The 12,342-nt window shown below is 39.0% G+C and overlaps 3 protein-coding genes across 6 annotated transcripts in view; 2 read left to right on the top strand and 1 right to left on the bottom strand.

Annotated features, from left to right (window-relative positions):
- The first annotated feature begins 2,012 nt into the window (after positions 1–2,012).
- On the top strand, positions 2,013–4,915 carry LOC141442406 (nucleoplasmin-like protein). Of its 2 annotated transcripts, XM_074107382.1 has the most exons (6): positions 2,013–2,122; positions 2,739–2,878; positions 3,140–3,265; positions 3,492–3,617; positions 3,857–3,907; positions 4,310–4,915. In XM_074107382.1, exons 1-6 carry the CDS (start codon positions 2,101–2,103, stop codon positions 4,409–4,411), a joined length of 567 nt encoding a protein of 188 aa, XP_073963483.1. In that variant the 5' UTR covers positions 2,013–2,100; the 3' UTR covers positions 4,412–4,915. The 2 variants fall into 2 exon arrangements, with proteins under 2 accessions (XP_073963483.1, XP_073963484.1); XM_074107383.1 differs by lacking the exon at positions 3,857–3,907.
- A 1,446-nt stretch (positions 4,916–6,361) lies between these two features.
- Positions 6,362–8,658, bottom strand: LOC141442400 (uncharacterized). Its single transcript, XM_074107375.1, has 3 exons — positions 8,407–8,658; positions 8,139–8,280; positions 6,362–7,966 (listed from the first exon to the last, which is right to left on the bottom strand). The coding sequence occupies exons 2-3, from the start codon at positions 8,248–8,250 to the stop codon at positions 6,510–6,512; spliced, it is 1,569 nt and encodes a 522-aa protein (XP_073963476.1). The 5' UTR covers positions 8,251–8,280; positions 8,407–8,658; the 3' UTR covers positions 6,362–6,509.
- A 322-nt stretch (positions 8,659–8,980) lies between these two features.
- Positions 8,981–12,342, top strand: part of LOC141442398 (uncharacterized) — a 37,223-nt gene continuing 33,861 nt past the window's right edge. For all 3 annotated transcript variants that reach the window (XM_074107374.1, XM_074107372.1, XM_074107373.1), the window contains exon 1: positions 8,981–9,771. In XM_074107374.1, coding sequence (XP_073963475.1) covers positions 9,607–9,771 — 165 coding nt within the window. In that variant the 5' untranslated portion in view covers positions 8,981–9,606. The remainder of the gene's footprint in view (positions 9,772–12,342) is intronic.

Genomic DNA, 12,342 nt, shown 5'->3' with positions numbered 1-12,342 from the left:
TCTTCTGAAGCCATTGCCCGCAACTTGCCGCGCGCGGCTAAAAAAAATATCTGTCAGCGTCATTCGCGGGAAATTCGGCGGACTTCGTATGTTATGTAATTAAAATAATAAGAAGTTCGACTAGTGGGAATCATATTTAAACTGTATTATAAACCTTGTAAATAGTGTTAAATACTAAATTTTTTTAGTGTAAAAAACAATACGTAAACATAGTGATTAATACGCTGTGGATTTGGCGAGCGCTTTATCAAAGTTGGCTTCATTGAGGTTTGTGGTTCATAAATTGCTTTATTAATTTTATAAACTACACAATCAGACAGTTACTATATTATACTATCGAAGCTTTTATAAAACATCATTAAAATCGCAAACTTAAAGGTAAATATTCAAACGACATAGCTACCCGTTGCTAGTCGACTCGGTCGCCTTAGCAACGGCTAATAACGCCTAGCAACCAAAAACGCTGAAAAAAACACGTTTCTTGTATGACGACCTCCTTTAATTTGTAACTTTATTTTATATTTAGTGTTTGTTGTTATAGCGGCCACAGTAATACATAATCTGTGAAAATTTCAAGTGGCTAACTTTTACGGCTTAAGAGATAGAGCCCTGTGACAGACGGACAGACAGACAGACAGCGGAGTCTCAGTAATAGGGTCCCGTTGGCACCCTTTGGGTACGGAACCCTAAAAAACGCTGGCGTTGAAAGCGCTGGGTTTTGTTTGAATACTTAGTACGAGTATGTCCGCACCTTTCTAAATGTATTTTAATCATCGATTAAAATCGTTAAGTTGTTTTTTATAATTATTTCATTTATTCGTACTATCATATTCTTAACATATCATTAATTATATTAATTTATAGTATTTAATTAAGTATGTATGTTGTCTTCGAATCCTCACCTCAATATATCTTTTCGTTTCGATGTTTTTTTTTTAACATCGACCTCTGCAGGCTACTCCGAAACTCGAAACTCGAAGTTCGTGTCGTGCGGTCCCTCTCGCTCTCGTACCAAACAGTGTAAGTGTCAGAGGGACCGCACGACACGAACTTCGAGTTTCGAGTTTCGGAGTAGCCCAGCTGTTGTACAGTACAACACATTTTTTTCAAATTTCTGAACGCATCACTTTCTCTATGGTTAAGTGGGGATTCAAAAATGTTGCCACAAATAAATAGTTCCAATTTGCCAAAATTAAGGGTAAATCTTTTACCCAGCAGTGGGACACACTTCAAGCTAAGTAAAAAATAAGGGTACACTACACTAAACATTCTCTTGAAAAGCTGATATTAATAAATATACTATGAAGAGTTACAATGACGTTTGATATAATTCCTGCGATAAAGAAAAAAGAAAAAAAAAGAATTTTATGAGGATCTCCTTTTTAGGTTTGTTTTATTTCTTTTCTTATTTGTTATAGAGAGTACAATTAATTATTAATGATGTATGAAAATTTCCAGTATTCCATTTCAGAACCGTTTTCTTGATTTCTTATATCCATTAATGCAGCTTGTGATGCGATCCATTGCAATTACCACAAGTCACGACTTCTATGTTCTAAAATTGCCTTGGAACGGGCAAGAAAAGCTGTTCTGTTGCTGTACGTTTTCTCAAAAATGATGAAGTAAATGTTTTACAAGAAATCTGAAATCACAAATTAATATAAGCGCGTTTTTCCTACTTATATATTTTATTGATTTTATTGGCTGCCCTTAGGGTGACTCCACACTGCGAATATTCACCGTATGATATCTTTTCGCGCGAATTATATTCCGTGCTTGATATACAATTTGTTTTTTTTTTACCGCCAGTGTGGATACTCGTTTAAGATTCATTATGTTACAGAATTGCGAGAAAAAAACCACGCGGAAAAAATTCGCAGTGCGGACAGGGCCTTAGCTATAATCGCTTCGGTATTTTCTGTGAATTGCATTTGCACACAGCTTCGAGCTGCAAATGGCGATTTGTGGTGGGGAGTTTTTGGATATTGTTAAAAATGCGACTAGGCTGACAACACCAAACTACAACTCTTCAGATTTTTGTGTGCGCCGGCTTCGCACGTGAACGTGTCGCGAAAATCTCAATATATTAGTGAAATCACCATGTCGGACGAATATTTCTATGGTAAGCAGGAATCCTAAATGCATAACGTTTATCATAAAATCATTATTTGTGCTCCAACTTTGGTACTTTTTCGTTAAATAATGATTTATAGTTAGCGTCAGTTTTGACACCCGGCTCGGCTAACTCGCCATTTTAATAATACTTTTTCAATCATTTTCCTTTTTGTTATGTGAATTTTGTGCTTCACCCTTAAGGATTGTGTTATTTTTAGTTGAAAATACATTATTTATATATTTTTGCAATTTGCAACGAACTTGCCGCCATTTTCGATGAAGGTCTGCGAAATGAGAAATGGCTATTTCATCGGAAGTCTATAGTCTCGTCGACTTATATCTCCGACAATGTTTTTGTGATATCCGGTCCGCCCATGGCACTTACGCGATATCGATTTTTCGCTCTACAATGTGTTCGCGAATGTGCGACTCGCCTCGGCGGAAGGCGCGTAATTTAAAAGTAGCGTCCAAGCGTCGGGCGCTCGGGTGAGCGCATCTCCGTTCTAAGAATTCCGTCGGGGGACTTGGGGGTCGGAGGGTCGGGCGGCGTGGTGTTTACGCCAGCTATGGAGGCTGGAGGTTATCGTGTGATGTGTAGTGACAGGCGGTGCGTGGTGTTCCAGGTGTCACCCTGACGTCGTCGCACCAGACAGAGACATGGGACCCCGAAGCCAAGGTGGAGTACCCGCGCAACAACAAGCTGCTCATCCGCCTCGCTCTACTCGGGCCCGACGCCAAGCCTGACGAGTTCAATGTTGTTCAGGTCAGTTGCAAAAAAACATGCTGTTATACTTAATTATTTTTGTAATTGTGACGTTTGTACAATGTCGTCATTATTGCTTTACTGATTTTAAGATTTGTTCTTGATAAAGTCTGTAAGCAAAACGTCAAGCAGAATAATAACATGAGGTGAAAACTTCACATACGAAAAGATAACCTCAATGTTGCACTCATGTTTATTTGTATGCTTTGACTGTTGTTTTGTTTTTCTGGTCAGTAATTTACAATGTTGTTGGTTGTACAGGTGGAGACTATGTCTCTCCAGGACTCCATCAAGATCCCGGTGGCTATCCTCAAAGTAGGAGAGACGCGACAGGCGCGGCTAGACTTGGAATTCCCTGACGCGCCAGTTACCTTCACACTCATACAGGTACATTGGAAATTCTTAATTTCAGTTAAGCTGAGTATAAGATGATTGCTATTTAATGATGATAAACATCAACCATGTGTTATTTGACGGGTGCGAGGTGTCGTTTTGGCGCCGCGCTGCCTGCTTGTGATTGCATTCGAGGCATTTGTCTGAAAAAAAAACTGTCACAAACCAGAATATTTGTGTGAGTTTGAAATCTGTTTTAATTTGTGGCTGTTCTCTGCAGGGTTCAGGCCCTGTGCACCTGATTGGGCAGCATCTTCTGGGTGCTCTTGTTGAGGAGTTCGAGGACATGGAGGAGATGGAAGAGGAGATGATTGATGAGGAAGAGGGAGATGATTCTCAATTTAAGGTTAGTTCTATCTTGCTTTTCACATTTTCCATAATCTTTTTTATAACTCTTGGACTGTAGGCTAAAAGGATCTCATGGTCTCAATACAGGAATCAAAGATGAACTGAAAAGTCCCTAAAAGAGTTTAATGGCATTTTACTTGACATTGAGATGAGATTAGTTAGCTCAAAAAATGGAAAAATGCTTTATTATTAATTATTTTTTGGCATCAATGATACAGCAGCTTGCTACATTTACAGGAAGATGAGAATAAAAGAAAAGCATCTGCAGGAAAACGCAAGACGAATGAGGTACTGAAAACCTTCAACTAATAAGATATAATCCGTAGACGCATTCTGGAATGCTCAACAGAGGGAAAAGGATCTTGCCCAATTTTGCTTCAACATGACTGTCATTTGGCGTGTATTGTACAATTTCATAGTCATTGGCTGTTATGACATAGTACAACTGGGTGGTAAAAGCAGTGCAAAAATGTACTGTTACAAAATTCTATTGCTACAAGTTCTTTTTAAATTGGCTGTTGGTTTTCTGTATTCTCATTCAATGTCCCCTTTCCCTTCTGATAGCTTTATGTAGTGTTAATACACACATAAGTGATGTAGGGATCAAATAATTTTTCAGTCATGTAGGTAGTGCGCGGACCTTGTCTGAGCGATGGAGTGTTCAGGCCTCAACCTAGCTTTGTGTTGCAGGATGACGATGAGGAGGAAGGCGAGCCCAAGGGCAAGAAGGCGAAAATGTCAAACAACGCCAAAGGCAAGGCTCCTTCGCCTAAGAAGAATGCCAAGAAGTGAGTGCACCGGGGCGCCGCTGCCGCCGCGCGCGCCGGCCGCCCTGCGTGGGCGCGGCCGGCGCGAGCGGCCGCGGCGGGTTAGTTTACGATAGTGTGGTAATTCAGCCTAGGTTAGCGTTGTATCGACTGCGTGCCTGAGAGAGTGAGTGGGAGCGGCGACAGCTCGCTCCGTCGCGACACATGATCGAGTGTGATTCTTCACTAATTTTATTTTTTCTAAAGATTTCCATTCCTTATTGTTGTAGTATGGATGTCGAATTTAATGTTAAGCCCTAATTAAATTCACGCGGACGTATTTTTAAGTTAAGACGTAAGCATAATCAGTGTACTTTATAAACATTGATAGGATACATTTAGTATTGATTAGCCGCCGGTCGACATTTAATTAATTTTTTTGCTAACGATTTCTCATTTCAGAATGAAAAGCTGATAATCTATTATAGTTTGTTTGTACATATAAAAGCATAAGAACGGTAACAATAAAACAAAAACATTTCTAAACATTTGTTTGCTTTTTATTTGCCAATCCGATCCCGCTGCGGCGCAGCAACCGGCACACCTGGGGCTTTGTCGGCGGCTCGGCGGCCGGCGCGCAGCTTGCGCATTGATTCGTACATAGTAATGAATGAATGAATGGGCCGAATGTGGTTTGAATCGTATACGAACTTCGGTTCAATAAACTGCCTCTGGTGAATTTTAAATAAGAGTAGATAGATTGTTGAAAACATCCTTTAATGATTAAAAATACTTAATGTTACTCAATGTTAAGTTTGTAGAATTGTGAACCAAAAACTTTTTTTAAATTCAATTTACGTTGTAATCAAGATGTTTATTATAAGAATAGGTACATATTTTACTGATATGACAGACATGATTTCTTTTAATTTCTGTCAAAATAGTACAAGTAGGTTCTTTTTTTCTAGTGCCGAACGTTCGGCATTTAAACCGAATTTCGGCCGAGTGCATTCCTACCACAGTGCCAACTCTTTTACGTTTACGACGAATGTTGAAGGAATGTTGGCGAATCAGAACAGTAGACTATATGAGAATGAGGATGATTTGAAGGTGACGAAATGGGACTGGGCCACGTAGCTTAGTATCTCCTAATAGTCTGTGGACTGGTAACGCTTTCGCTATCGGGAATGCAATATAATATTATGGAAGTTTGATTGAAATGAGTAATTTCAAATTTGGTTTAGAAGGGGGATGCCTGGATCAGTGATCTTAGCAAGTAATGTCTGTTTAGCCATTTGAAGGATCACTAGCACTTTTTTACTTGAAATAGAGAACTACGGCCCAAGCCCTATCATTCTGAGAGGAGGCCTGTGCCCAGCAGTGGGACGTATATAGGCTGGGATTATTATTATTATGAATAGAGAAGTTTCATTCTAGATCTACTGTACTGTACAGTTGAGTGGGGGTATGAGGAGCAGCTATCCCAGGTCTTCATTAATATGTTGTTAATTAATTACCTTTCAAAAGTGGGATATGCTATTTGGGAAACTAATTATTATTACTGAGCAAGTGCACAAGTGACTACTTGCACTGTCATTCATCGCTGACTACCATGGTTTCATGTTAATCTGATCAATAGAAGTGGGTGCAATTCTCAAGATAAGACCACGACGTAACTGCTCGTGCCGAAAATACCACGAAAACGTTCCCAATACCACATTTAAAAAAAATATTACCTACCTATTTATTACATTCCTGTTAGGTATACCTAATATCCAAAATAAGACATTCCACCAAAAAATTACTTTCTTGCGTAATCTTCGATTTTGTAATATGTGCAACGAGAATCCGGTCTGGTAAGCTAGAATATTTTGGTAAATGTGGTATTCTGGAAACATGGTATTTTAGGCATGAAAATACCAAGGATTATAAATTATCATTTTACTTTTTGACAGAAGATATTCTAAAGAAAAGGAGCAACAGCACCGTCTGATATCTATTACGATTATATATTTATTTACTGCAAAATCCATGCTATCCTCGGGAACCATACTTTTTTTTAAATAAGAAGAGACTATCATGTTGAGTTGGGTTAAGTATTAAAATTATGGATGGAAAACTATCATCTACTATCATGAAATCTTTCATTGATTGATTAAAGCGTGAAGAATTCTATTTCTCTCCTTTTGTATGTTATTTGACTCTTCTACCAAGTTAAGAAGCCTTTCGAATTTCTGATCACTATCCTTCCTGTCCTGGACATCTTGAACAACCCTGATCTCTGAGAAAGTATCATCGTCAATATTATTTTTTTTACTTTCAGAATAGGGCTTGGAATCATCATATATTTTTTCAAAATATGTATAATACGGCCATTTTACATCTTGTCCTGTCTCTTTTTTCCTGTCTGCTAGCCTGTTGTAAGTTTGCTTTAAATTTCTAAATTTCCTGTCACATTCCTCGGGAGATAGCCCCAACTTGGTACTGATCATTTTCCACACATTCTTTTTCTTAGTCAGAGGATCTTTAAATTTAATTTTATGATCTAAATAAAACTGAAGTAACTGTTTGATGTAATCCTCTTGAGCTGTGCCATTGGGCTGGTCTGCTTCGTTGCTGTTGCTGGTGCTTGCCCCGCTATTATAGATGGCTTCAAAATCATCAAAATAAAGCCACTTTGTGTTACGCCTAGAAGTGCCTAATTTGCTTTTTATAACAATATAGGTCTGTTTCAAGTTTCTGAATTTCCTATCACAGTCATTGGGACTCTCCCCCACCATTGTAGATATTTCTTTCCAGAGTTCCTTCTTTTGAAATTTAGGATTTCTGAACTTGTGGCTGTGCTGAGCATATACATTCAGTAACTGCTTAGTCTTGAAGCTGTCCCAGGGTCCCAGACTGGGATGGTAGTTGTAAAATATCCGTTCAAAGTAATGTTGGTACAGCCATTTCTTGATGAGCTTGCCAGATTCTCGACTGCGTTCTAGCCAGGTCATGTAAGTCCTTTTCAAGTTTTTGAACTTATGGTAGCAACTATATTCGGTTGAGCCTAACTGGGAAGCTATATCCTTCCAAATGTCCTTTTGAAGGCAGTCTGAGTTTCTAAATCGGTGGAGATTATCTATGTAAAGACTAAGGAGACGTCTTATTTTGATGTCCTCCCAAGGTTCAATGAGTGCAGGGTGCAGGCTCTTGTATTCCTTATAAATTTCGTCGCAAAGGCTGAAGTGGGCCCATTTGATATTCCTGCCCATCTTCTTCTTTTTCAATAGCCTGATATAGGTTCTTCTGAGGTTCCTATATTTCTTGTTGCACTCCTCTGGTGATGTGCCCACTGTAGCTGCAATATCATTCCAGAGAGTCCTGTCCCTGGCACCGGTAGTGTTACTCAGTTTGTTCTCAAGGCACAGTGTGAGGAGCAATTTGATTTTGCTCCGGTCCCAAAAAGTTTCTTCTTCCTTTTGCTTCTCTTCTTCTTTTTCACAAGGTGTGGGCTCTGCCAGCTCTTGTTGGACGGTTGTGGGCGCTTCATTTATTTGGATGTATTGTCTGCTGTCTCCTGTACCTGTGTCCACTATATAACGAGCCTCATGAGCTGTTACTGAAATAAAATTAAGTGATTAAAGATCTATTTGACTTCACTGTAAAGTCTGTTCAAATTCACTCTATAATCGAAGTCAAGTGGGACTCGCTCGTTCAAAATTAGTAAAGGAAACAACAAGTATAATAAAAGTACTCTGTGGGAAACAAACAGACCAAACTTTAGTACTTACTCTGTGTAGGATTCTGTATTGTGAAGTTGTTGCTGCTAAATATAACGTTACTTTGGTCTTCTCTGAATACAAACCAATAACTCTGGTTTTGATTATGTGGATTTACATCCATTGTGGTTGAACAGTTCTAATTTTTACCCGACTGCAAGGAGAGGTATTGTTTTTTTTTATATTCCTATTGTTATTGTATTGTATCATCTAAGCCAATGTGGATGGATATTGCAGTTGAAGTACTTATTAGTTTTCAGTACTGTAGATAGATACTCACGCACAGGTCGCAAAGTGAAGTATTAATCATATAATAAATATAATAGATTTTTCTTATTTTCGTAATCGTATACAACAACACACATAGATAAGAAAATAAGGCCGCGGCGGGTGACACTATTTACCGGACGTACCCTATCTCTTTGGTACAATACCGACACATTTGTATCTAACACACCCAAACACCCATAGAATAGAAACCTTCTTTGGAAACCTTATAGAAACTCTTGTCAGTTTGACAGGGGGGCGTGTATACGAACGAAATAACGGGTTGGTATTATCCGTGCCGGTAAATAGTGTCACCCGCCGCGGCCACATGAAATTACTCGACTTGACTCGACCGACGCTCGTTTCCGGTAACGTGACATTTGCGTGCACGACATCAGCGCCACCTATCGTTCGCAACTTGCACGTAATGGTGACCAAGTTTTGTTTTGCCGGTTTTTATAAGTTTTGGTCAGTCATTTTTGGTTTGCGGTAAGCAAGCGTATGTAGGTTAGTCTAAATTTTGCAATACATATAGTGTCTATAAAGTATAAAGTGTTGAAGAACTTGAAGATCTGCAGGATCTACTCAAGCATTCTCAATCGCTTGGAAGAAGATTGGAAGGCATTATTTAGTGCTGCAATTTCTCATCAATTTAACTAATAAAATAAAACGCGTTCTACATCTACATTAAATTATTTACACTCTGTGGCCTGTCGCTCCGTCAGTGTCAGTCAACGTCAACGTCAACGCTCCGCTCCCGCGTTTTCTCGACAAGCAAAGCGAACGAAGCGACAGGGAAGGAAGCAAAGCAAAGCAAACAAGATTAGCGACGCCATTGCTGGCATTATTTTTTGTCCGTTAGGAGAATTGTAATTGTAATCAATTTTTGTTTTTTTTTTTCACTATAGCAGACCTGTATGTTATTTGTAATATTTACTTCGAATAAGTGTAACTATTTGCTTAGTTTAGTTTACTTGCAATGTTATTGTTACGACGATGAATTTGAAACGAACGTAGACGCTAACGAGTTTTGACGAGACGCCGGCGGCTCGTGGATTAAAAATGTTTACCTTGGTTTTTTAATGAGTTTTATTACTTGAACTCTGTGACATAACCTTTGGTTATGCTAAGAAGTGTATCAATCAGAATAGCAGAGCAGTGGTGACATCGCAGGAACTAAAGTGTTAGTGCAGTGTGAGCAGCGGCCGCGGGCATGTCGGGTCGGCTGGTGGTGTTAGACCGTGGCGGGCGCGCCGGCAAGCGCTTCCCGCTGGCGGCAGGCCTGGCCACGCTGGGCCGCGGCGCGGGCTGCGACATCCGCGTGCTGCTCCCGGCCGTGAGTCAGCACCACGCCACTATCACCGTGCATGCCAATCAGGTAAGCTCCACTTTATAATCAAAAGATCTCTGCTGGTCGAAGCATATCTGTCCGGATCAAAAATTGTATGGTGCCCCTTTTGATATAGTCTGACCATATTTTTTCTATGTACCTTTGTTTTCTGTAGTGCTTATTACATGCATGAGGTGTTTATAGTCATTGTATTGTAAAATGTAAGTTTTAAGATGGTGTTCATAATTGTATTGAATAAAATCCACAGTATTTAAAACCAAAAGAAGCCCACTCACTTTTAGCAGGAATGGTGTATAATGCAACATCTTGCACATTTGCATACCAACCAACCTCACTATATATATAATTATTACACTATAGTGAGGTTGGCTTTTACAACTGACCAGTGACTATACAAATTATAATAACCATAGACATTACATACAAATTTTTTGTCATATAGGTAAGTATACTAAGACACAAAATCCCTACTTAATGTTATAAATGCAAAAGTACTAACTTAGTCTAAAGTAGTAACTCAGTCTGTCTGTCTGTCAGTCTGCCTGCCTGTTACTTCTTCACGGTCAAACTACTGAACTGATTAAGATGAAATTTGGTATAGTGTTTATAACTCTGGGAAGTACATAGGCTACCATTTATAATGGAAAAAAAATTTTTTTTTTGACGCGCTTGAAGCTTCGGGCATAAGCTAGTCCTAACTAATGTAAAATTTTTGCCCAAAAGTCCGGCCAAACTGGCTAGTCTGTCTGGCTATCCTTGCCCCAGGAGGAAGTACAGTCACCAGCACCAATATCTGACACAACAAGCGTGCATAAATATCTGATATGACTATTTCTAGGGCCGGAAGGATGTGTCAGATATTTTTGCATGCTCTGCTGTGGCAGATATTAATACTGGTGACTGTACCTGGATCAAGTACAATTGCGTTACACTGGATTGAATATGGTTCTGAGTAGCCCATCATCGAATGATATGATCTTAGATGAATGATTGGTCTCGCGCGCTCGCTCGACTAGATACCGCCGGCGTACTTGTCAAATGCGGCAACAAATAGTACGCCGAAATCGGCGTACCTGAGCCCGAGGCGAGTCAGTCGCGTTGCAAGCTATGCGTAATGTGCATGTCCCGAAGTTTTGTTAAATTTTGGTCATAAACCGAAGTAAAATGTCAGTTTTCGCAGTGAAACTTTTTAAAAATAAAACTACAAGAAATAAGAAGGACACTGGGATCACATACCATCATTAAATATCGTATAATTTCGAAATTACAAAATAAAATAACATGAACCCTAAACGCCATTCTGTGTTGCCGCGCACACAAGAATCAAATTCCCCGTGGTTGAAATTTTAATAAATTGAATTTTATTGTTATCATCATTAAATGATGATAAATTTTAATAACTTATTTTATTTAAGTATCTGACGTAATTATTATATATACATATTATTTAAAGTTTACCTTTGTGATATATTATTTAAATTATTTTACACTGAAGGTGTATTAATTGTTACCCGACACTATTTAATTAAGGGGTGAATGTGTCTTAAAATTAAAAATGTTTTTTTGTCTTCCCAGTCAAAAGCCCGATCAGCTGATTTACTTAGGTCACAGGGCGGACACGCCATACAAAATACGCGTTCTGGAATCTACATAGGCACGACGACGTCTGTACACGCGTCAATGTGTGCGTAAGACACACAGGGCTGACTATCGCAAAACCCTAGTACTATAGGGTATGTAGGTATGGCTTAAATGTGTAAATAAATGTAATCGTTAATCATATATTTTTATTTAAACCTACTTAAAATGTGTCTGTCTATGTATTTAAGCATTATTATTTTACATTACAATAAATATATGACTACAAACTTGAACTAATTATTCGGTACCTAATTAGTTATTTCATGTCGTATTAATCGCGATACTTTTAGAAAGCATTATTATTAAGAAAAGGAAGTAGGCAGGGTAGGAACCTCAATTTCTCGCGCGCCCACTGACAAGTTGGCGCTTGCTCGCGGACTCACGGCCACCGAGCCGAGCAATGAACTCCTTTTCTTATCTTTGGCTGTTGACAAACACCCATACAATGCACAGTATATCACCATTTCGTAAAGTTATTGCTCCCGAACTTAGTGCCGTGCGACGGTGCGGCCGACATACATCGCGTTGCGCGCCCGACTGCTGTCCTACGGTTTTCCTACAATCTGCGCTTGAGGGGTGGGGTAACTCGAACCGGTGCGGGGCGGAGCGTGTCCATTCTGTATGCCAGTACTATTATATATTCTGTGCTTAGGTATTACGGGAAACGAAAAAAAATTTTTTTTTCGTATTTCTACCCATTTTCCTGAAATGTTAACTTTTTACCGACTGCCCGAAGGAGGGTTATGTTTTTCAAGCGTATGTATGTAAGTATGTATGTATGCATGTACCTATGTATGTATATTTTGTAAACAATTATTTTTATTTTAGTCTTAATTAACCTGTAAATTATATTAGGTTTAACTATAGGTGCAACGTGTTAAGTACGCAAAACTTCTTAGTTGGTGACTCAGTCCATGAATATTCAGTAATAATTTGTAAATATTGAATGTCCTTAAA

This window comes from Choristoneura fumiferana, chromosome 25 (assembly GCF_025370935.1).
Source record: "Choristoneura fumiferana chromosome 25, NRCan_CFum_1, whole genome shotgun sequence".
NCBI lineage: Eukaryota > Metazoa > Arthropoda > Insecta > Lepidoptera > Tortricidae > Choristoneura > Choristoneura fumiferana.
Note: the sequence above shows the minus strand (reverse complement) of the source record. Positions and strands in the feature narration are given on the sequence as shown.